The sequence below is a fragment of the Tachyglossus aculeatus genome, chromosome 3, assembly GCF_015852505.1.
Source record: "Tachyglossus aculeatus isolate mTacAcu1 chromosome 3, mTacAcu1.pri, whole genome shotgun sequence".
NCBI classification, from domain to species: domain Eukaryota; kingdom Metazoa; phylum Chordata; class Mammalia; order Monotremata; family Tachyglossidae; genus Tachyglossus; species Tachyglossus aculeatus.
Window position 1 is genome coordinate 61,674,333 of NC_052068.1, and position 21,735 is coordinate 61,696,067.

The 21,735-nt window shown below is 42.3% G+C and overlaps 1 protein-coding gene and 1 non-coding gene across 3 annotated transcripts in view; both read left to right on the forward strand.

The window, feature by feature from the left end:
• Window positions 1–21,735, forward strand: part of CCAR1 (cell division cycle and apoptosis regulator 1) — an 80,086-nt gene that overhangs the window by 53,033 nt on the left and 5,318 nt on the right. For both annotated transcript variants that reach the window (XM_038743532.1, XM_038743533.1), the window contains exons 7-22: window positions 612–726; window positions 853–1,045; window positions 4,183–4,312; window positions 4,453–4,614; window positions 6,145–6,370; window positions 6,813–6,926; window positions 7,395–7,561; window positions 8,346–8,556; window positions 9,397–9,480; window positions 12,346–12,531; window positions 13,561–13,752; window positions 15,843–16,082; window positions 16,474–16,585; window positions 19,993–20,075; window positions 20,679–20,825; window positions 21,611–21,731. In XM_038743532.1, the coding sequence (XP_038599460.1) occupies window positions 612–726; window positions 853–1,045; window positions 4,183–4,312; window positions 4,453–4,614; window positions 6,145–6,370; window positions 6,813–6,926; window positions 7,395–7,561; window positions 8,346–8,556; window positions 9,397–9,480; window positions 12,346–12,531; window positions 13,561–13,752; window positions 15,843–16,082; window positions 16,474–16,585; window positions 19,993–20,075; window positions 20,679–20,825; window positions 21,611–21,731 (2,483 nt within the window). The remainder of the gene's footprint in view (window positions 1–611; window positions 727–852; window positions 1,046–4,182; window positions 4,313–4,452; window positions 4,615–6,144; window positions 6,371–6,812; window positions 6,927–7,394; window positions 7,562–8,345; window positions 8,557–9,396; window positions 9,481–12,345; window positions 12,532–13,560; window positions 13,753–15,842; window positions 16,083–16,473; window positions 16,586–19,992; window positions 20,076–20,678; window positions 20,826–21,610; window positions 21,732–21,735) is intronic.
• LOC119925930 lies at window positions 7,208–7,274 on the forward strand. Its single transcript, XR_005449857.1, has one exon. It is a non-coding gene; the product is annotated as a small nucleolar RNA SNORD98 (small nucleolar RNA).

The following is a 21,735-nucleotide window of genomic DNA, read 5'->3' on the forward strand; positions in this document are numbered from 1 at the left end:
TTTTCCATTGAGCCACGCTGCTTCTCATACATGTATACTTGTATACGTGAGCATCATCATCATCATCAATCATATTTATAGAGCGCTTTCTATGTGCAGAGCACTGTACTAAGCGCTTGGGAAGTACAAATTGGCAACATATAGAGACAGTCCCTACCCAACAGTGGGCTCACAGTCTAAAAGGGGGAGACAGAGAACAAAACCAAACATACTAACAAAATAAAATAAATATCATTCCCATATCATTAAATATCATTAAATTATGACAGACAACAGCAAAGCTCCCAACAGAAACTGGCCTAAGCTGCTTTTTTTGAGTAGGTCGGACACCAAAGGCTAAAAACAAATTATGCTTTTAAGAATGCTTTCTCTAAAATCATGGAAATGGGTGTGAGTGAACTGAACACTTGCAGTGAAAAGCTAACAGTAATTTAAAGAGGGTCCCTTCAGCACCCAAAGTGATAGAGGCACCCGTTACGTGGACTCCAAACAGCCTGGTGTAGCTTAGCATTCACGTATCTACCCTGGTGCTTAATGCAGTATTTGTAGTAAGAACTTCAATATCATTATTATTAGTTTCCTATAACTCGACCTTCATTCTTGTTTTGTAGCGCCGTGAAAGGCAAGACTCCCCAAGTAGGTGACCGAGTGTTGGTGGAAGCTACTTATAATCCTAATATGCCTTTCAAGTGGAATGCACAGAGAATCCAGACACTTCCAAATCAGGTATTATAAAAAAAGCAAGGTAAACTTAGCGATCGGGGTGGCTTGGGAATAAAGCTCCTTGTAATCATGTGGACTTTTTTGTGGGTTTTTTTTTGGCTTTCTCTCTCTTTCTTCGGCCTCTCCCAGAATCAATCCCAGACTCAACCTTTGCTGAAGACGCCTCCGGCCGTCCTTCAGCCCATTACCCAGCCGGCCGCCTTTAGCGTTCAAGCCCAGCCTCAGCCACAGTCACTGCTGCAGGCTCAGATTTCAGCGGCATCTATTACACCTTTGCTTCAGAGTCAGCCACAACCTTTGTTGCAACAACCTCAGCAGAAAGGTAGAGTCTTGGGACAGTTTACCTGCCTTTTTTTTCCATATTATTACTCCCCCCCTTTCATATTTGAGCCTGAATTATTTTCTCAGCTGGTACAGTTCATCTGGAAGATGTACAGGAGGAGAGAGTGATTGTTTAAGGGTAAGATATGACTGTTTACAATCTGAAACCAGGATGGGGGAAAGTTGTGTTTTAGAAGGAGTTTGTTGTTGTCTTTTTTTTTGTTCTGTTTTGTTTTACATCTTTTAGACTGTGAGCCCACTGTTGGGTAGGGACTGTCTCTATATGTTGCCAACTTGGACTTCCCTGTTTTGTTTTACATCTTTTAGACTGTGAGCCCACTGTTGGGTAGGGACTGTCTCTATATGTTGCCAACTTGTACTTCCCAAGCGCTTAGTACAGTGCTCTGCACACAGTATCAATAAATACGATTGATCATATTACTAGAGCAGCTTTGAAGGAAACTCAAGCAGCGTTGCAATTTGGTGACGGGGAATGTATCTGTTTATTGTTATTGTACTCTCCCAAGTGCTTAGTACAGTGCTGAGCACACGTTAACTGCTCAATAAATGCAATTGAATGAACGGATATGTATTCATATCCTTGGGGTCCCTTTTTAACTAAAGGGGCTAAAAATGGCACAAAGGCAGAATGGGTACATTTTGTTCATTCATTCATTCAGTCGTATTTATTGAGTGCTTACTGTGTGCAGAGCACTGTACTAAGCGCTTGGGAAGTCAAGTTGGTAGTAGTATTCTAACTGCTTTCTTTTTAAATGCCCTGTCAGTAGCCTACTGTAGGGATTGGTGTGTTTTTGGTCAGTAAGGCAGGAGCACTGCCGTAGCCATTATTGATGAAAAGTCTCAATTCAGAAACTTGCTTAAGTTGACACTTCTTCATGGTGTGATTTTACATTTATAACTGACCCTTCTATTTTACCTGTGGGGTGGGGAATTCAGGGTCTCTCCTTAACTGTTTAAGTCATCAAATTTAAATTTGAGCAGCTGAAAATCGTAGCTTTCTTGAATGTAAGGCTCTCCTTCAATAAAATGGTGGAGCTTTTGGATTGTATTGTATTCTTCCTTTGAGATGAAATGTGATTATCCATACCAGGATGTGAAGGGAGTTTGTCCTGTTAGGAGAAATTTTCTGGGATGGCATCTTCTAGACTGAGCCCGCTGTTGGGTAGGGACCGTCTCTATATGGTTCCAACTTGTACTTCCCAAGCGCTTAGTACAGTGCTCTGCACACAGTAAGCGCTCAATAAATACGATTGAATGAATGAATGAATTGGCAATATTGGTGGTTACGCTGCTAATTTAGAATCACTTCCTGTACACTCTAAGTAACAGCTCAAGTTGCCCTACGGAGGCAAAAGAAATGTTTTTTATAGACTCAAAACGGAACATCTTGCAAAAATCAGCATGATGGTGTTTTTTGTTAAGGTGTTTTTCCGTAAACTGTGTTGGTCCTGAAACAGGTGATGAAAATTCTTCTTGGAATTTTTGAGTTCATTTCCCCTCAGTGCTGCTAAGCTTACTCCCTGACAGGTGAGCGAGCTAATAAGTTTAGGAAGGCTGTCGATTTTCACACCACAACGAGAGTGTCTTGTGCATTGCTAAACTTGTGTATACATTGGTGGATTTCAGTAAGCGGTCCCTTGGTGATCTGAAAAACGGCTTTTTCCAAAAACGCCCAACTTACTATGAGGAAAATGAACTTTGACATTAGTTGAATTAGACCGCAGTATCTTAATCTTGGACTGATGTCAAACGTACGCTCTTTCCTCTGTTCTTCTCAGGTGTAACTGGGGTATAATTAAGTTTTTTGTTAAACTCTAGGTTTCTTAATGTCCACAGTGTTCATCACAGGACTCCTTGCACCTGGGAATATCACAATTCTGATGTCTTGAGCACTTAAGTGCCTGAAAGAGTACACCAGAAGATAGTATCCCTGCTCACAAGGGGTTTACATTTTAGCATTCCCCTCTTCCCCCCTCCACCACTTCTTAGTTCCAGTGTGGTTTTAACACTTATTCCCTTGAGAACCGGTGACTGGAAATAAGCTTGGAATTCTGTTTTTCAAATGTTATCACTATTATCTCCATCTTTAATCAGTGGCATTTTTTGAGCACTTACCATATGCAAAGCACTGTACTAAGTGCTTGGGAGAGTACAGTACGGTAGAATTGGTAAACAGGTGCCCACCAGAAACTTTCAGCCTAGAGAGGGAGACTGACATTAAAATAGATAATCAGTTGTATTGGGCACTTACTACGTGCAGAGCACTATACTGAGGGCTTGGAAGAAATTATGGATAATAATAATAATAATGATAGCATTTATTAAGCGCTTACTATGTGCAAAGCACTGTTCTAAGCACTGGGGAGGTTACAAGGTGATGAGGTTGTCCCACGGGGCGCTCACAGTCTTAAAACCCACTTTACAGATGAGGGAACTGAGGCCCAGAGAAGTGAAGTGACTTGCCCAAAGTCACACAGCTGACAAGTGGCGGAGCCGGGATTTGAACCCATGACCTCCGACTCCAAAGCCCGGGCTCTTTCCACTGAGCCATGCTGCTTCTCATGATATGTATATCACTCCTGGGAAGCTGAAACTAGAGTGCGTAGTGCTTAAAGGGTACCCCTCTTTAGTAATTTGAAGGAAGGCCTGTGGGATTTGGAACTAGGAATAGTTTAGGAGGCCATTATTAAGAGTTTTAGGATCGGAGTAGTTTCCCAGAACTTTTTGTAAATTGTCAATCTAAAAAAAAAAAACCCCACACGTTAATCCATTGGACTGATATGAGGAGGAAATGCCTTGGTTTGTTGTTCATTCATTCTGTCATGAGGTTTTAGGTTGCCTGTGCCCACCGCTTCCATCCTAATAATAAAGACTTTCTCGCTAAACAGTCTATGTTTGCTGTAATTTTTAACGACTGTTTTCGCCATTACTTTTGTGAAGAGTTTCAAGAGGAAAGTGTTTATCTTGGGGCCAATAAAGCCTACTGTGCTTATCCGTAATGCAGTCGTGGCCTTCCTTTTGACCCAAAGTTGTTGTTCCATACTTGTTTTGACTCCCATTCTGTTTCACGTGAAGAGACTTGGTTTAATCCTCGAATTCCTCCTGTTTCTCTTCAAGCTGGTTTACTGCAGCCTCCCGTCCGTATAGTTTCACAGCCTCAGCCGGCGCGAAGGCTGGACCCTCCGTCCAGGTTTTCGGGGAGAAATGACAGAGGGGACACAGTACCCAACAGAAAAGATGACAGAAGGTATGTCGTTTCCCGAAGGGCCGTATGGAAATGTTTTCGTTGCTGCAGAACTAAACTCGGTCCAACGTTTGTTTTTTAAAGAGCCCTCCGCCCTGCTTGGTTTCATAGCTTCGGTCCGTTGTCTCTTTTTCTTTTTAAAGTCGCGAACGAGAGCGAGAGAGGCGGAGGTCCCGAGAGAGATCGCCCCAGAGGAAACGCTCCCGAGAGCGGTCCCCCCGGCGAGAGAGAGAGAGATCTCCTAGGAGACCCCGACGTGTTGTACCCCGTTACACTGTTCAGTTTTCCAAATTTTCTTTAGATTGGTACGTTACTGCACATATTATTTTATAGTTGAAAATCTCTTTGTAATTATGAGCCACAGCAGCTCCTCTTTATTCACTTGTATCACTCCTGTAAAGAATGTGGCATGCTGATTTTTTTTTTCCTTTAAACACCCCCCCCTTTCCTCCTCTTTTCCCCTCCCCTCTACCCACACACTTTGACTTTGTCTAGGGTACTTGGCTGTTTGCAAGGGTTTTTAGTTTTGTATGGGCTGAAACCTGATGTGAGTTCATCCAGGATCTTTCTCTGCTGGGCAAGGTGGGCCTATCGGCTTACCGAGGGAGTAGTCGCCGCTGAAAACCGTGGCCACCCAAGTCAGGAAATCGTGTTAATTTTTATGTCGGACCCCTGAGGATTAGGCTTTTCTGTAACTCTTTCGATAAGCTTAGATCCATCATCATCCCTTACTAGTCTCCCGTTTGAGAAGTCATAGAGTAATATTTTGCATCACTTGCTAAGACGTCTGTGGTACTTAGCACGTGAGGAAGTAGATTTTTCAGTTGGAATAAAAACCTGGTTTGCCTAAGACTACTTCTCTGGTATAAAATCACTGGGAGAAATTCCTATCTTTTTCTGGCTTAAATATATAATATACTTCTCCCTCCTCACTGCTTCTTTCCTTCCTCCTCTTCCTCATAGTTTTCTCTACTTGCCACTCCTCCATATCCCCTCTCCTCCTCCTCTCCCTCTCCCACTTCCACCCTCCCTTTCTCTCAAGCTAGGTTGCTCCATTTGATAGTAGAGTGGCCTTTCCCGAACAGCATCCGGAGACGTGAACAAGTGCAGTCAGCAGCAGGGCTCTACAACCTGCTGTATATAAATTTAGATGTCCAATGTGTAGAAAGATTGGTGGCAAAAGGGAAATAATTCTGCACTGTTATTATTGCACCAGAGAAGACAGCAATAAGCTTTGGTCAGTACTGTTGCTGGTAAATACAATGAGGGCCCTTTTTTTTTTTCCCCCAGCCATCATCCATGCAAAAAATAGCCACTTCTAATATTTTACTATTTTTTTTTGAGCCTCTGAATCTTGTCCAGTTATTCTATAACTTGGAATTCTTTAACCGACCTGTAAGTTCAGGATACGGATACCTGTCTCTCAATTTAATTCAATATATGTTGCAAACTTGTACTTCCCGAGTGCTTAGGGCAGTGCTCTGCAGACAGTAAGCGCTCATTAAATACGATTGAAGGAATGAATTTAAGGCACTCCATCTCAGTATCACTTCATCCCCGCACAAATATCTTTTAATATTTTTGAATGGTGCTCTTCGTTTTTGTTTCCTGCTAGACCTAAGACGTTCACCGATGTTCTTGTTTTTCCCCCTCCCCCCAATCATTTTGTAGTTGAAATGAATTCTTCCTTTTAGATACCCAATTTTCCATTTCACGTGTTAAGGCTAAAGCTCTGTTGGGTAGGTCTGGTTGCATTATTGACAAAACGTCTTCATGCTCGATTCACATCAGTTGTCATCTGTTTTTGTGTTTTTTTTTTCCCTTTTCTCACACAGTCCTAGTTGTGACATGATGGAACTGAGACGCCGTTACCAGAACTTATACATCCCTAGTGACTTTTTTGATGCTCAGTTTATGTGGGTGGATGCTTTTCCTCTGTCAAGACCATTTCAGCTGGGAAATTACTGTAACTTCTATGTAATGCATAGAGAGGTAGATCCTTTGGAAAAAAATATGGCTGTTCTTGACCCGCCAGATGCAGATCACTTGTACAGCGCCAAGGTTGGTATTCCAGTTTAAATTTTGATTTGGATTTATTGCAAATGACTCAAAACGGAGTAGGGAAATCTCGGAAGAGGCAGCAAGGTTCAGAATAGACTACTGAGCTGGGGGCGAGTCTGTTGAGTGCTTTAAGCCCAGTGGAAGAAAGGTAATGAACGTGAGACTTCAGGGAATGAAAGAACCCCCCAAAACCCACTGACGGGTAGTGTCTACAGTAGACCTTAAAGTAGCATTTTTAAGATGCGGTTTCGTAATGCATAAGCTACGGTCCATCACTGGGCAGTTAATTTCTTAGGTGTGCATCTCTAAATATCTTTGATCGATATTTTGCAGCTAGTACTTGAATTTTTAAAATATTTTAAGAGGGTCACTTTCATTTTTCTACCAAACCTATCGGAATTAGACTCTTTTGACAAGCTTGACTTATCTGACACTGCAATAGGTAATGCTGATGGCTAGCCCTAGTATGGAAGACTTGTATCACAAATCATGTGCTCTTGCGGAAGACCCCCAAGAACTGCGTGAGGGATTTCAGCATCCTGCTAGACTTGTGAAGGTAAAACTTGTTTTGCCAGTAGGTGTGCTTTAAGTTGGTTTCAAGTAATGCGTTTTTTTTAAGTCTGTGCGAATCAGTCGGGTTGCATCCCTAAGATACCATCGTACGGGATGTACGAGTGCTGAAGGCATCACTTGGGCGGTGATCTCACTTCAGTTGAGGTTTGGAGGGATTTTTGTATTTTTCTTGGGATTTCAAGTGCTTCTACCCATTAGTCCTAGGAACGTAGCTCGTTGCTTTTCAAAGAAAAAATTTCATCCGAAGAAACGTTTAAAACGGGGGAGTTATGATGTAATTAAGTCCTATTCCATTGCTGAAATACAGTGTGGAACATGATGAGCTGAACTCCTCTCCGTCTCCGACACGCCCCAGAGGTCGCCAAACCGTCCGTCACAATGTATTTCCCCATCTGACCTTCGGCGCATACTTTTGTTTAGGATGTTGAAGTGATTGGTTATTTCTGCTCAGTTTTTAGTGGGCATGAAAGGCAAGGATGAGGCCATGGCTATTGGGGGTCACTGGTCTCCTTCCCTAGATGGACCGGACCCAGAAAAGGACCCCTCCGTGTTGATTAAGACCGCTATCCGTTGTTGTAAGGCTCTGACGGGCATTGACTTAAGTGTGTGCACTCAGTGGTAAGTACCGATCTCCTTGTTTCTAACTTGAGTAGCCTTGTAGCTCATGAGGATCATATTGCCGTTCGCGCTAACCTTTTATTTTACTTAGCAGCCTTTGGCGAGGAAGGTAAACTCTTCAAAGGGGTGGTCCCGGTTTTGACAAGACCTTTTCTGGTGCCATCGTTGCCTCCTTGTCTGGGGCAGTTTAATTTAAATGGAAACTAAATAAATGGAGGATGCCAGTATATATGTCGTTGAACTGAAGGTGCAGTGGTTATATGTTGGAAATGTTTTCCATTTCGTACGTAGCCGGAGAAGACCGTCAGTGGAGAGCTTCATTTCAATAGGATTTACCCGTCGCGGTTCTATTGTCATCAAATACTGTAGTTGTTGGTTTGTTTTTTTTTTTTTTTTTTGATTGTCCAGCCATATTTTCTCTTAAGGCTTATTTGTCCCTTGCCTTTAGGGGTGTGACTCGATTTGAGATTGTGTTCTTTTTAGCGCGCTAAATTTGAACTCCTATCCAGCTTTCTCCGGTATCCTCGTATCCGAGGGTAGATCTGTAATCAAGGAGGCAGACGTGCCCGGCTCCCCCCAATCGACTCGCGTGATCCGATTTGAACTGGGAATTGTACAAATGTACCGAAAGAGGAACTATGGCTTCTATAATTTTTTTTTTTCTTTAGACCAACCTCAAGTTGTGGCAGCCAAATTTCTTTACTTGATGTGCTACAAGTGAACTAGGGTCTTGAAACGTGTATTATAGAATTTTTTTTCCAACATGCTTCTTCCCTTGCAACAGGTACCGTTTTGCAGAGATTCGCTACCATCGCCCTGAGGAGACCCACAAGGGGCGTACAGTTCCAGCTCATGTGGAGACAGTGGTTTTATTTTTCCCGGATGTTTGGCATTGCCTTCCCACCCGCTCAGAGTGGGAAACCCTCTCCCGAGGATACAAGCAGCAGCTGGTCGAGAAGCTTCAGGGTGAACGCAAGGAGGCTGATGGAGAACAGGCACTGAACGCTAATCCCTTTTTCTATTTCCGCTTCTCACAGGCACAGGAAACACAGGCACAAAATGCACACCACACGCTACACAACAAACACACATGAAGGAAAATAACTGGTACAGCGACTGGTAACCCAGCCTTCAGCAGAATAGTTGAATGTGTTCCCTGTTTTTATTAAATAAAGTAGCTCTACCTGATACGTTAATTTGACAAATACAGGGGCACCAAAGGACAGCAAGTCAATCGTGCTTAAATTGCACGGATCCCCCCACCCCCCCCACCCCCGTTTTAGGTGTAGTTGCTGGAATCTGGCACCATTTGTTGAGCAACAGCCATTTTTAAGCCATTGGCCAATTTTCTAAACTTTCCCCAACCCCCTCCCCGCCCTCCGATCACCAAGTTCAAAGAATGGATGTTTTGAAATTGGATAACCACGTGCCTGAGAGATTTGAATTTTCAGGCCGTGTAGCAGCATCTCTGGTCTAATGAAAGGTCTGAGGAAATGGAGATTATCTCGGGGTGGCTTGAAAATTGGGGCGAAATCACACGCTGTGTGGTTAGTGGAGACCGGCAGGGTCTGTACAAGCCTGATATCCTTTGTGCTGTAATTCATCACCCTTTTGTGTTTCACAGATCTGGCTTTGATTGGCTGATGAGTGTCACTGTGGTCAGTTAAAGTGGTAGAGTGTATGTACGTGGATTTGTACTCCTAAACAGTAACTTTAGGAGAAGACAATCTGAAACACTTGTGATCTGGCACAGATTCAGCAACAGAATTTTAAGAATAAATGAGTCACCCCTTAAAGTTCCTGAATAATAATTGTGCTCTAATTTTGCACACCAGGACGAAGAGGAGAAGGACGACGGCGAAGCTAAAGAAATCTCAACCCCTACCCATTGGTCTAAACTCGATCCCAAAACGATGAAGGTAATTTTGAAAGGCACGGTGCTAAAATCCGAAGCTGCGGGCCACCGTCGTGCTCTGAGGGCCTCCCTGGGAAGCATCAGAGCCACTCTGAGCAGGAACCAGGGTGTTGAGGAAATGAGGGTAATGGTTTCCAAATGAGATGAAACTGTGCAAGGATGCTTTAAACAGATAAAGGTAAAGATAGAGGAGCATCTTGGCTCAGTAGAAGGAGGTCATGGGTTCAAATACCAACTCTGCCAATTGTCAGCTGTGTGACTTCACACAGTCACTTCACTTCTCTGCGCCTTAGTTCCCTCATCTGGAAAATGGGGATGAAGACTGTCAGCCCCACTTGGGACAACCTGATCACCTTGTAACCGCCCCAGTGCTTAGAACAGTGCTTTGCACATAGTAAGCGCTTAATAAATGCCATCATCATTATTATTATTATATGATTGTTCAAGTTTATAACAGCTTGCCTGTGAGTTTATTGACTGAGGTAAGATCGTCTCCGTTCGGTTCTCAACTTTGTAAATACTGCACTGGCTGTTTCGTTTTTTGCCTTGAAGGCTCTTAGAGGGACGGGGACTGCTAATGTAATGGTGCGTTTTTAGCCACAGAGGGTGAAGTCATCTTTTTCATCAGAGTTGGGATTTTTGGCAAGAGTGGACCATTTTCCACATTTTTCCTCACTGAGGAATAAGAATTCTAGACTGTGAGCCCACTGTTGAAGGGACCGTCTCTATATGTTGCCAACTTGTACTTCCCAAGCGCTTAGTACAGTGCTCTGCACCCAGTAAGCACTCAATAAATACGATTGAATGAATGAATGCCCCAAATAGTCATTAAAAGCATACCTTGTGCATAGTACTTTCCCTGATGGTGTTGAGTTCAAAAGAATGTAGAAGCCAGTCCCCACAAAGGCCTCGCAAGGAGAAAACCAAGAGTTAGAGTAACTTTAATGTCTTCCGCTACTTTTTAGGAGTGAACAGTCTTAGAGGAAAAGTGCCACATCTTGTTCCTCCTGAGTTTGAGGCCTCTACATTGCTTTGCTTGTCTAACTTTATTTTCGGAACGATCTCCTGCGCTCCACGGCGCTGTTTGAACTTGACCAGGCACTTGGTACAATGTTGAGTCGGTATCAGATGCTCAAAACCCCACTGATAGAAAGCGGTCAGGGGCCAGAGAGGCCTAAACTACTGGATTTTGACCATTTTCAATTCGGGTAGGGGACGCATTTTCCATTTTTAGTACCTTTGTGAAACTGCATATTCAGGAGGTTTAATTATCATCTCCTTACCCTGTTTCCCCTCCATCCCCACCCTCCAGTTACTTCTTCAGCCTGTAAGCACTTGGGAGAGGGCAGTACAACAGAGGTGGCCGACACGTTCCCTGCCTGCGATGAACTTTCGATCTAGAAGGGGAGACGGGTTCTAATATAGATAATTTATAATCGCTTATATACATTTTTCTCGTATTCTATTCCTCTCATCTATAATTTGCGTGTCTGCCTCACCCACCCGCCCGCTAGATTGTAAACTCCTTGAGGCAAGGAGTTGTCCGCTTCACTCTCCCAACTGCTTAGTACTGTGTCCTGCACACGGTAATAGCTCAGTAAATTCTGTGGATTGGGAAAGGGGCAAGAGGCCTGGAAAGCCTCAAGCGGCAGTGGTTCTGCCTCCTGAATAAAAGCAGAGGAGTGGAATTAAAATACCTTTGGGCAAGAATTTTAGTATATCCAAAAAGTGAGAGTAACTCAGATTCTCTGTTCTTATATTCACGTTTGTCTGGGTTCACTGAATCCAGTGGTATTTGTCTAGCACTTATCAAATGCAGAGCACTCGTACTCCCCTAAGGGGCTTAGTGCAATAGAAGAAAAACACACGGTCCCTTTCTCAAGGATCTTAAAATCTAATGGGAGAGAGACACAGATATTATTCTAAAATCGTGAAAACGGGGAAGAATAAGGAGAAAATAGTTACTGCAAATATGTGAAGATGAAAGTCCAGATTAGTGTGTGTGTGTGTATGTGTGTTTTATATATATTTATTTACCAGAATGTGCTTCTAGCTATATAAATTCTAGCTTTTAGTGAAGAAGAATGATGGGGAATTTGGTTCGTGTTAGAGGGTCCCCATTACTTGGTTTGCTTGAGTTATTTGTCACTTAAGATCAGACTTCTGTTGAGATGGAAAAATTGTAGGTGTGCAAGAGTACCTGTGACTTCTGCATTTCAAAGTCTTTCTATCCATCGGTGGTATTTCTTGAGCGCTGACTATGTGCAGAGCACTTTACTGAGAGCTTGGGAGTGTTCAGCACAACAGAGTTAGCAGATAAGTTCCCTGCCCACAGCTTACAGTCTAGAGGGAGAGACAGCTGTTAATATTAATAAATAACTTATATATTATAGATCTGTAAGTGCTGTGGGTTTGTGTGGGGGGCTAATATCACATGCCTAAAGGCGACAGTGCCAGTTGCAAGAGCACTTTTCCTGAATGCTTCCCCAAAAATCGTGTGTGGCCTTGAATTTTTTTTTGTATTATTGCCGTTGTATAGCCACAGTATCTTTGTGTACAGTGTACTTTTATTTAATTCATATGCCCTAAATCTCAGATCCAAGCCCCTAGTAAGGAATAATTCAACCTCATTTACCAACGTGTTTGGGAAGTGTGGCTCTTGTAAGTGAAGTGTAGGGGAAGAAATTGGGACATAATCAAATCCATGTGGTTGGGGTACCATGAGGTACACGAGAGAAAAATAGATTATTGAGATTTCATCAGGTTCCAGCGTCCACACTGATCCCGGGCCAGAGCCATTGAACAAGTCGATGTCATATTCAGATGAGCAGTTAGTGTACTTAATGAGATCACGTGTGTTTTAATCTAGGTAAACGACCTTCGTAAAGAATTAGAAAGCCGTAATCTTAGTTCCAAAGGGTTGAAATCCCAGTTGATAGCCCGACTGACAAAACAGTTGAAAGTGGAAGAGCAGAAAGAAGAGCAGAAGGAGTTGGAGAAATCTGAAAAAGAAGATGACGAAGAGGAGGACAGGAAATCTGAAGATGATAAAGAAGTACGTCTTAACACTTGTGGTGTGTGAGTGCTTTGTTAAAGCTTAATCCGAACTGTAACGAGTGGAATCTACGACAGTGGTTTTACATGTGTCAGTAGCAAGAACTTGCTGGTTTTTATTTTAGACAATATCTAAAAGATTTTGGTCTTACAAGAAAATATCTATCTTAATGCTCATGTATTTTGAGCCTAGGTCCAGTTCTCACATTTCTGAAGAATGATAATTAAGTTTTAATGAGGTTTTGTTGTCATTATGGGACTGTCTCAGGAAATATCTGCAATTCCCCTTGGCAGATATGCAAATTGAGTAGTTTGTTCTAGAAGGAAAACTTGAGAAACCGAAATATAGGTTGTAGAGATTGTGATTTAGACTTTTAGACTGTGAGCCACCTTTTAGACTGTGAGCCCACTGTTGGGTAGGGACTGTCTCTATATGTTGCCAATTTGTACTTCCCAAGAAATTAGTACAGTGCTCTGCACATAGTAAGTGCTCAATAAATACGATTGAAGGTGATGATGATGATTTGGGGGATATTCTGTTTTGACTGCTCATTTGCTTTTGTTGTTTTTAGGGGATTTTCTGGAAGAATAGATTTAAACCTGAGAACTGTGTTTGCGGGTGGCGGGGGGAGTTGGGGCGAGGGGACACATTCTTCTAAGTTCTGGTGAATATCAGCAAAAAGCACAACTCTGAAGAATAAGAAATTGATAAATGATATGCTAATCTTGATATGGGTAAACATTTTCTTTTTTTTTTTTCCCCCTTTTAGAAGCTAGTGAGTTTAATGTCTGGAAATCCCTAAAGGGAGGGCAAGCCATTAAAACGGAGGTCTTCTTTAGCCATAGCACTTGGACTTCCCTCCCCTTCTCAGCCCAGTGATAAAAGAGAAAGAAGAGTACTCTTTCTTGGCCCCTGGGCCATTTTGAACACGCGTTGCTTCTGCTCCAGGATTGCCTTGGCATGCTGTCGTTACGTGTGACTTGAGGCTCACTAGCCGTTTTAATCTCTCTTGCAATTTCGGACGTTCAGGAAGAAGAGAGGAAACGCCAAGAAGAAATGGAACGCCAGCGTCGTGAGAGGCGATATATTTTACCCGATGAGCCAGCCATCATTGTGCATCCTAACTGGGCCGCAAAAAGTGGCAAGTTTGACTGTAGCATCATGTCTTTGAGTGTGCTTTTGGACTATAGGTTAGAGGATAATAAAGAACATTCCTTTGAGGTAATTTTAGATTCCGTTCTGTCTAAACAAAAAACCTGTTAACCGACGCAAGCGGTGCATTGAGGTTTTGTACTAAGTAAACGTGTTAATGGGCTGGGGTTTGCTGAATTTTTGGTTCTTCAAAACGTAGGTGACAGTTTTTGGCATTATACTGTCACAGAGAAAATCCTACAAAAATTCAGATTTTATGCTAATGAAACGCTAAGGCGGCCGAACGATTGATGTGTAGTTTTCATCTGTTAAACTCGATGTCAATGATCTTACATTCAGAGATCTGCAGATAAGGTATAGTACCTTTTAAGTAAATAAGGCATTATATCTCTAGACTGTAAACTCGTTATGGGCAGGGATCATGCGTGCTATTCTGTTGTACGCTCCCAAGCTCTTACAGTGCTCTGGCTGTAGTAAGTGTTCAATAAATGCGTTTGATTGTACTGAGCCACGGTGAAAGGATCTCATGTATCTGACTAACTTGTGCTGTCAAGATGGGTGGCTACTCCCTAATTTTCCAAACCAGTTAGGCTAACTGAATTTCTGTTCCTATGAGAGCATATTATTTGGATGTTCAGTGGTTGACAGAACCGGAGCACAGGAAAATACCACTGGCAGAAAAAACTTTCAGTTGTATTTATTGAATGGGGCCAGAATGCAAAGCACTCAGATATATTTTTAGTGTACATCATGTGAAGCCAGTCTTGTGAAACCTGAACATCGATCAGAGTGGCTCAGCAAAGGGTTGCCTGTGCCAAAAATGTGTAGTGAGTACCTGTATCCAATCTCTCCCCTGACTTGCTAGAAATAAGTATGTCCTTTTCGTCCAACACTACCCGGAGAATCCCCGAGTCAGATACATTGCAACCTTTGAATATGCCAAAGATGTGCAACTACAGGTCTTTCCGAAACAGTAGCAGAGAAAACATTTTAGGAATTTGGGTCAGCAAATACAAAAGAGCGCGGGCTTTGGAGTCAGAGGTCAGGGGTTCAAATCCCGGCTCTGCCAATTGTCAGCTGTGTGACTTTGGGCAAGTCACTTAACTTCTCCGTGCCTCAGTTCCCTCATCTGTAAAATGGGGATTAAGATTGTGAGCCCCCCGTGGGACAACCGGATCCCCTTGTTAACCTCCCCAGCGCTTATAACAGTGCTTTGCACATCGTAAGCGCTTAATAAATGCCATTATTATTATTAAACATGAGGTGTCAGTCTCACAAGATCTATCCTGAGGTCTTGTCTCAAAATGCATAGGGGGAGGAAATGAATAACTGGATTTTACCGGTGTGCATCATGACATGTCAGATAAAAATAAAGGGAACAAAAGGAAAGTGTTTGGAAAATAATCTGGTTTGCATCCTAATCGATTCAGTTAGTGAATAAGTGAAAATCCAAATGAAAGTTCACTTTCAACTTACGAATTACAGCTTACTAGACTTGTGTATCTCCCCCCGTGATTTAAAGTGGATATCCATTACTTTAACAGTACGGTTATTTTTCCTGCATTTGAAGGAAAGTCAGATTCATGGGGGATGTCAGATTAATTTCATCTTGGGCTGTCTCACTGAATGGAGTCTCCCTTAGAACGGAGCTCACAGTTCATTAAATTCCCAACCAACAATAAGATTTCACAGAACCTCTGATGAGTGGGTTTTTTAATTTTCAGAGGTGGGCTGGGGGAGGTGAGCGGTTGAGGGGGACGGAGGACGAAGGAGAAAAGGAGTTGATTCTCCCTGTGGTACAGGGAAATGAAAATCTGCTTTCACGCCTCTTAAATCTTTCCCAATACATTCAGACTTTAGTTTTTTAAAGTATTAAAAGCAAGTGAGATATTTCGTAAGACAACTGTAGGTCCTTTTCTGTATTTGTTGAAAGAAATGGCTAGAATTCTGTTAACTTTCTGTCTGTGTGTCTTGTGCACTACAGAGAAGTAAACATTGCAAGTCAGTGAATTACAGAGCCAAATTGGTGTAGGAAAACAGGATTATATATTTCTGCTTAGGTGGTTGTTCTCCATAATGATATTTTGGTATCTTCTTTGAGTAAATGTGCCTTTCGTGTTTAGTTTTTCATTTTGTGTTGTGTTGTGTTTTTTTTTTAGGTTTCTTTATTTGCAGAACTCTTCAATGAAATGCTTCAAAGAGATTTTGGCGTGAGAATATACAAATCACTGGTATCGCTTCCTGAAAAAGAGGACAAGAAAGAAAAGGACAAGAAAAGTAAAAAAGAAGAAAGAAAAGATAAAAAAGAAGAGAGAGAAGATGAAACTGATGAACCAAAACCCAAAAGGAGGAAATCTGGAGATGATAAAGATAAGAAAGAAGATCGAGAGGAGAAGAAGGTCTGCTATTATTTCCATTACTGGGTGACCAGGATTAGAAACTACTGTTTCTTCTTTAAACCATTTCTATTAGAATAATAGAATAATTATATATTCTATTATTTGTGTCTCATATTCTTTGTCATTATCATGCTATTTGGTTTGTACAGGTATTCAAAGGGTATGACAATCCGAGGAGTCTACTGAAAGTTTGTAGATCGTAACTACTAGCCTTTTGGCTAGTATGTTCTTAAAGTGTTAGTGTGTATTCCCTGACATTTATCAGTTAGAAAAATTTAATGGTATGCAACACATTTCAGGTCAATGTATAGGAAAGAAGAGGTTTAAAATAATGATTGTGAGCCATCTCATTGGTAGGACGGTGCCTTATTTTAAAACATTTTAATTTCAGAAAGAAGAGAAAAGGAAAGAAGACTCTAAAGAAGATGATGAAACGGAAGAGGATAATAACCAGGAAGAATATGATCCCTTAGAAGCTGAAGATGCCGAGGATGAGGAAGAAGGTATTTAATTTCAGTTCTTCACTTCACAGCATATTTCTAAACGCTTCCATGTAGCCCGAGCAAATGTGAATTATATAATTGACGGACTATCTAAAAACCCATAAATGCTGAGGGTAGGAATAGAGTGTCTAATCATGAAGGGGGTTGCAAATTAATGGGAAGGTGTCTTGGAGAAGGGGGATTTTTAGAAAGGCTTGGGAGATGGGAGGCCTCCGTTCCGGTGAAGAAGGTGGGAGGAAGTTCCAGGCTGAGGAAACAGCTTGAGAAATGGGTAGAAGACATGAGCGTCGAGGAGAAGACGACTAAGAGAAGCAGCATGGTTGAGCAGAAAGAGCTTGGGCCTGGAAATCTGGGCTCTAGTCCCAGCTCCTTTACTGCCGTTTGACCTTGGGCAAAGAGATTTTGAGAATATACAACTCCGTGCCTCCATTTCTGCATCTCTAAAATGAGGATTAAATCCTACCCCCTCCTACTTAAACTGTAAGCCCCAAGTGGGACAGGGACTGTGTCCAACCCGAGTGCCTTGTATCTACCCCAGCGCTTTGTCCATCATCATCATCATCAATCGTATTTATTGAGCGCTTACTATGTGCAGAGCACTGTACTAAGTGCTTGGGAAGTACAAATTGGCAACATATAGAGACAGTCCCTACCCAACAGTGGGCTCACAGTCTAAAAGAGTGGGCTCAGCACTTCATAAATACCATAAAATAAAAGATTGAGTACTTGGAAGGAGTGAAAGCTGCAAACTGGGATATTCCAGGTGAAACAGGGTGATCTGTAAATTGGGGGAGCGAGGAAGAGTCTTGAAGATATTGAGTATGTCGGATGCGGAAACTTTAGACCATAAGATCACTGTGGGAGGAAATGTATTTACCAACTCTGTTTTATATTCTCCCAAGTGCCTAGTACTGTGCTGCGCACCCAGTAAGCACTCAGTAATTACTGTTGAGTGAATAGTAGCTGTTGGAGATATTTTGGGAGGTGGGGAGATGTGTGCTGAGTGAGGTTTCAAGAAGATGATCCAAATAGCAATGTGTAGTAGTGAAGAGAGATGGAAAGACCAGTGAGAAGGCTGATGATTGAATCATGAAATGACAACAGTTGAACCTGGAAGGTAACGGTTTGGGTAGAGAGGAAAGGGAAGTTTCAGGATGTGGAATGGCCAGCAGGATTTAGCAGCTGATGGAATGTGAGAACTGAAAAACTCGCGGAGGTTGCAGGCTGTTGGAGGGAGGAGGGTGGGAAAATTTGGAGGAGTAGATTTAGGGTGCGGTGATGTCTTGCCAGCAAGACATCCAGATGTAGATGTCCCGGAGGCAAGAGGAGATGGGAGGATGTAGATTAGGTGAGGCCTGTCAATCAATGGTATTTATTGAGCACTTCCTCAGAGCACATTACTAAGCACTTGGGAAAATACAATACAAAAGTTCTACAGTGTGACCTTGGGCGAGTCACTTAACTTCTTAACGTTATCCAACCTTGGCTTCACTGTCCTCTCCTGGCTCTCCTTTTATCTCTCTTGCCATTCATTCTCAGTCTTCTTCATGGGCTCCTCCTCTGCCTCCCACCCCCTAACTGTGGAGGTCCTTCAAGTTTCAGTTTTAGGCTCCCTTCTCTTCTCCATCCACACTCGGAATAACAATAATAATAATTATGGTATTTAAGTGCTTACAAGTGGCCAAGCAAATGCCACACTATTGGCTTTAAAGCACTCCATCACCTTGCCTCCTCCTACCTAATCTCACTGCTCTCCTTCTAGAACTTCGCTCCTCTAGAGCTAACCTTGTCATTTTCCTTTGGTCTCACTGACCCCTGACCCATGTCCTGCAATGCCCTCTGACCTCAAACTGACACAATTACTCTTTCTCCCCCACCCCCCCCACCACCAAAAGCCTTACTGAAGGCACATCTCCTCCAAGAGGCCTACCCAGACTAAACTGCCCACCCACCCATTCTTCTTCCACTCCCTTCCCCATCATCCTGACTTGCTTCTTTTATTCTTCCCCCGCCTCCCAGCCCACCAGCACTTATGTACATATCTGTCATTTATTTATTTGTATTGAGGTGCGTCGCCCCCGTCTAGATTGTAAGCTCGTTGTGGGCAGAAATGTGTCTGTTTATTGTTGTACTTTCCCAAGCACTTAGTATAGTGTTCTACACACAGGAAGCATTCAGTAAATATGACCGAATGAATTCCCTGTGTTATTTAAGCACTTGGTGTTTACACACCCCTTTCCCCTTGCTCTTGAAACAGTTACACTTTGTTGCTTCTTCCTTTCTGTATTTTTTTTTTGGTCTGTCTCCCCTGTCTGTAAATTCCTTCCAAGCAGGGATCATGTCTACTGACTGTTGCACCCTCTCAACTGCTTAGAACAGTGCACTGATCAGAGGAAGCACTCCATAAATACTTCTGATTGATTTCTAGAAGCAACTGGGATAGACATATTGGCCCCCTCCTTCCCCTCCCCATCCCCCCGGCCTTACCTCCTTCCGCTCCCCACAGCATCTGTATATATGTATATATGTTTGTACGTATTTATTACTCTATTTACTTATTTTACTTGTACATATTTATTCTATCTATTTTATTCTGTTAATATGTTTTGTTTTGTTCTCTGTCTCCCCCTTCTAGACTGTGAGCCCACTGTTGAGTAGGGACTGTCTCTATATGTTGCCAAATTGTACTTCCCAAGTGCTTAGTACAGTGCTCTGCACACAGTAAGCACTCAATAAATACGATTGAATCAGTGAATGAATAAGAGGAGACACTGCTCCTGCCAGAATCCTAAAGTTTGTTGCCCGAGTTTGCAGGCTTGCTTCCTCCTGTGGTTCCCAGTGAGCTGTGTGCCTTCATTTCCAGGAGAGCACCTACCCCTTAGTAATAGTAATAATAATAATTGGGGGATTTGTTCAGCGCTTAATATGTGCCAAGCACTGCACTAAGCACTGGGGTGCTACAAGTAAATCGTGTTGGACACAGTCCTGTCCCACATGGGGCTCACAGACTCAATCCCCGTCTTACAGATGAGGTAAGCGGCACAGAGAAGTGAAGTGACTCACCCACGGTCACACAGCAGACAGTGCGTGGAGCCGGGATTAGAACCCATCAACTTCTAAGTCCCTGGCCCGTGCTCCTGTCGACCACGCCATGCTGCTTCTCCTTAAATACAAACCTCTGGGTTGGGGGATTGGAATTAATTTCAGGATTTTTCCATAGCTTCATCCGTCAATGCTGATTCAGTAGGGTTTTTGTTGTTGGTTGTTTGAAGGGTTTTTTTCCTTACAGCCTATCATTGTTTTGTAACGGGGAGTTTTCAACCCTAAATCTGGCCCCCCAAAAACCTGCTATGATTTAAAAAGTTTCGACGCATTAACTTTTACTCCAAATTCCTTGTATGTTACAGACCGGGATGAGGAAGAAATGAATAAAAGAGAGGACAAAAGAGAAGGCAACAGATATTGCAAAGAGAGGTCCTCTAAAGATAAGGTACTTGCTTGTGAATGTGCTACTGGTTCTCATTTAGGAGAGAGTCTGGTATTCTCATCTGTTTACACTGCTGGGCTAAATCTCACTGTTTAGATAGCAGCTGTCTCTATGATCTAGAGTTGTTTTGACAAGTTAGGTTTTTTTTAGACAAGTCTGTCCCTTAAGATTTTTGGGTAACTGTTGTTTGTCAATTTTATCCACCCCCTTTTTTCCCCCTTGTCCCCCTTCCTCAGCCCCCCCGCACTACAAAAAATCCCATTTCTTCCTGTTTTTTGCAAGTGCTTCAGAGTTGTTAGCAAATCTAGATAATAGAGTGCATGGCCCTCGTCTGGAAAAAGTAAAATTGTAGGAGTAGTAATAGCGTTTATTGCTCACTAGAAACACCTTCCCTACCCATAGTGAGCTCCCTCCCTATCTGGGGAAGCAGACATAAACACATCTGTAAAGCATGGAATCAAAATAAGGAACTGAACTAGACCTAAATATCCGAAGTAATGATTTTTGACTTTTTTTTTTAAGTAGGGACCAAGAGATTTTGGCGGGGTGGGGGGACGAGGTAAAGCATCCTTCATTTTTTTTCATTTTTCCTTAACTCTTCTTTAGGAAAAAGAAAAGGCACAGATGATTACTCTTAACAGAGATCTTTTGATGGCATTTGTTTATTTTGATCAAAGCCACTGTGGCTACCTATTAGAAAAGGACATGGAGGAGATACTCTACACACTTGGATTGCATCTCTCCCGGGCTCAGGTTAGCAATTTCTTTTTATTATTATTATTTATTTATTTTTTAAAGATTCAGGAGCGAATCTATTTGAGTGACTTCAGGGGAAAAAATGTTTTGCATTGTTTAAATCAACCCCCGGTGTTCAAATGATCATTCTAGCAAAATAAAAGATTCATTCATTCAATTGTATTTATTGAGCACCTGCTGTGTACAGAACACTGTACTAAGCACTTGGAAAGTATGATGCAGCAGCAAATAGAGACAGTCCCTGCCCAACAATGGGTTCACAGTCTAGACGGGAGGAGATGAATTTGTACAACTTTATTGTCAAAGCACATTGAAGACTCCCATCTGTAAAATGGGGATTCAGTACCTGGTCTTTCTCCTACTTAAAGTGTAAGGGCCAGTGGTGGGTGGGAACGATGTCCTGCCTGAATATTGCATATCTACTCCAGCACTTCTTATAGCTTTTGACAGATGGTAAGTGCTTAAGAAATGGCCACAGGTGTTATTGTGGTTAGAATCAATCAGTCAATCGTATTTATTGAGCACTTACTGTGTGCAGAGCACTGTACTAAGTGCTTGGGAAGTACAAGTTGGCAACATATAGAGACAGTCTCTACCCAACAGTGGGCTCACAGTCTAAAAGGGGGAGACAGAGAACAAAACCAAACATACTAACAAAATAAAATAAATAGAATAGATAGGCACAAGTAAAATAAATAAATAGAGTAATAAATATGTACAAACATATATACAATTGTACGTGGGCAAAGTCGTAATCGTATTTTTCTGCTGTGCTTTACAAGGTGAAGAAACTGCTTAATAAAGTAGTACTCCGTGAATCCTGCTTTTACCGAAAATTAACAGATACCTCGAAAGATGAAGAAAACCGTGATGAGTCTGAAATGCTGCAAGAGGATATGCTAGGTAA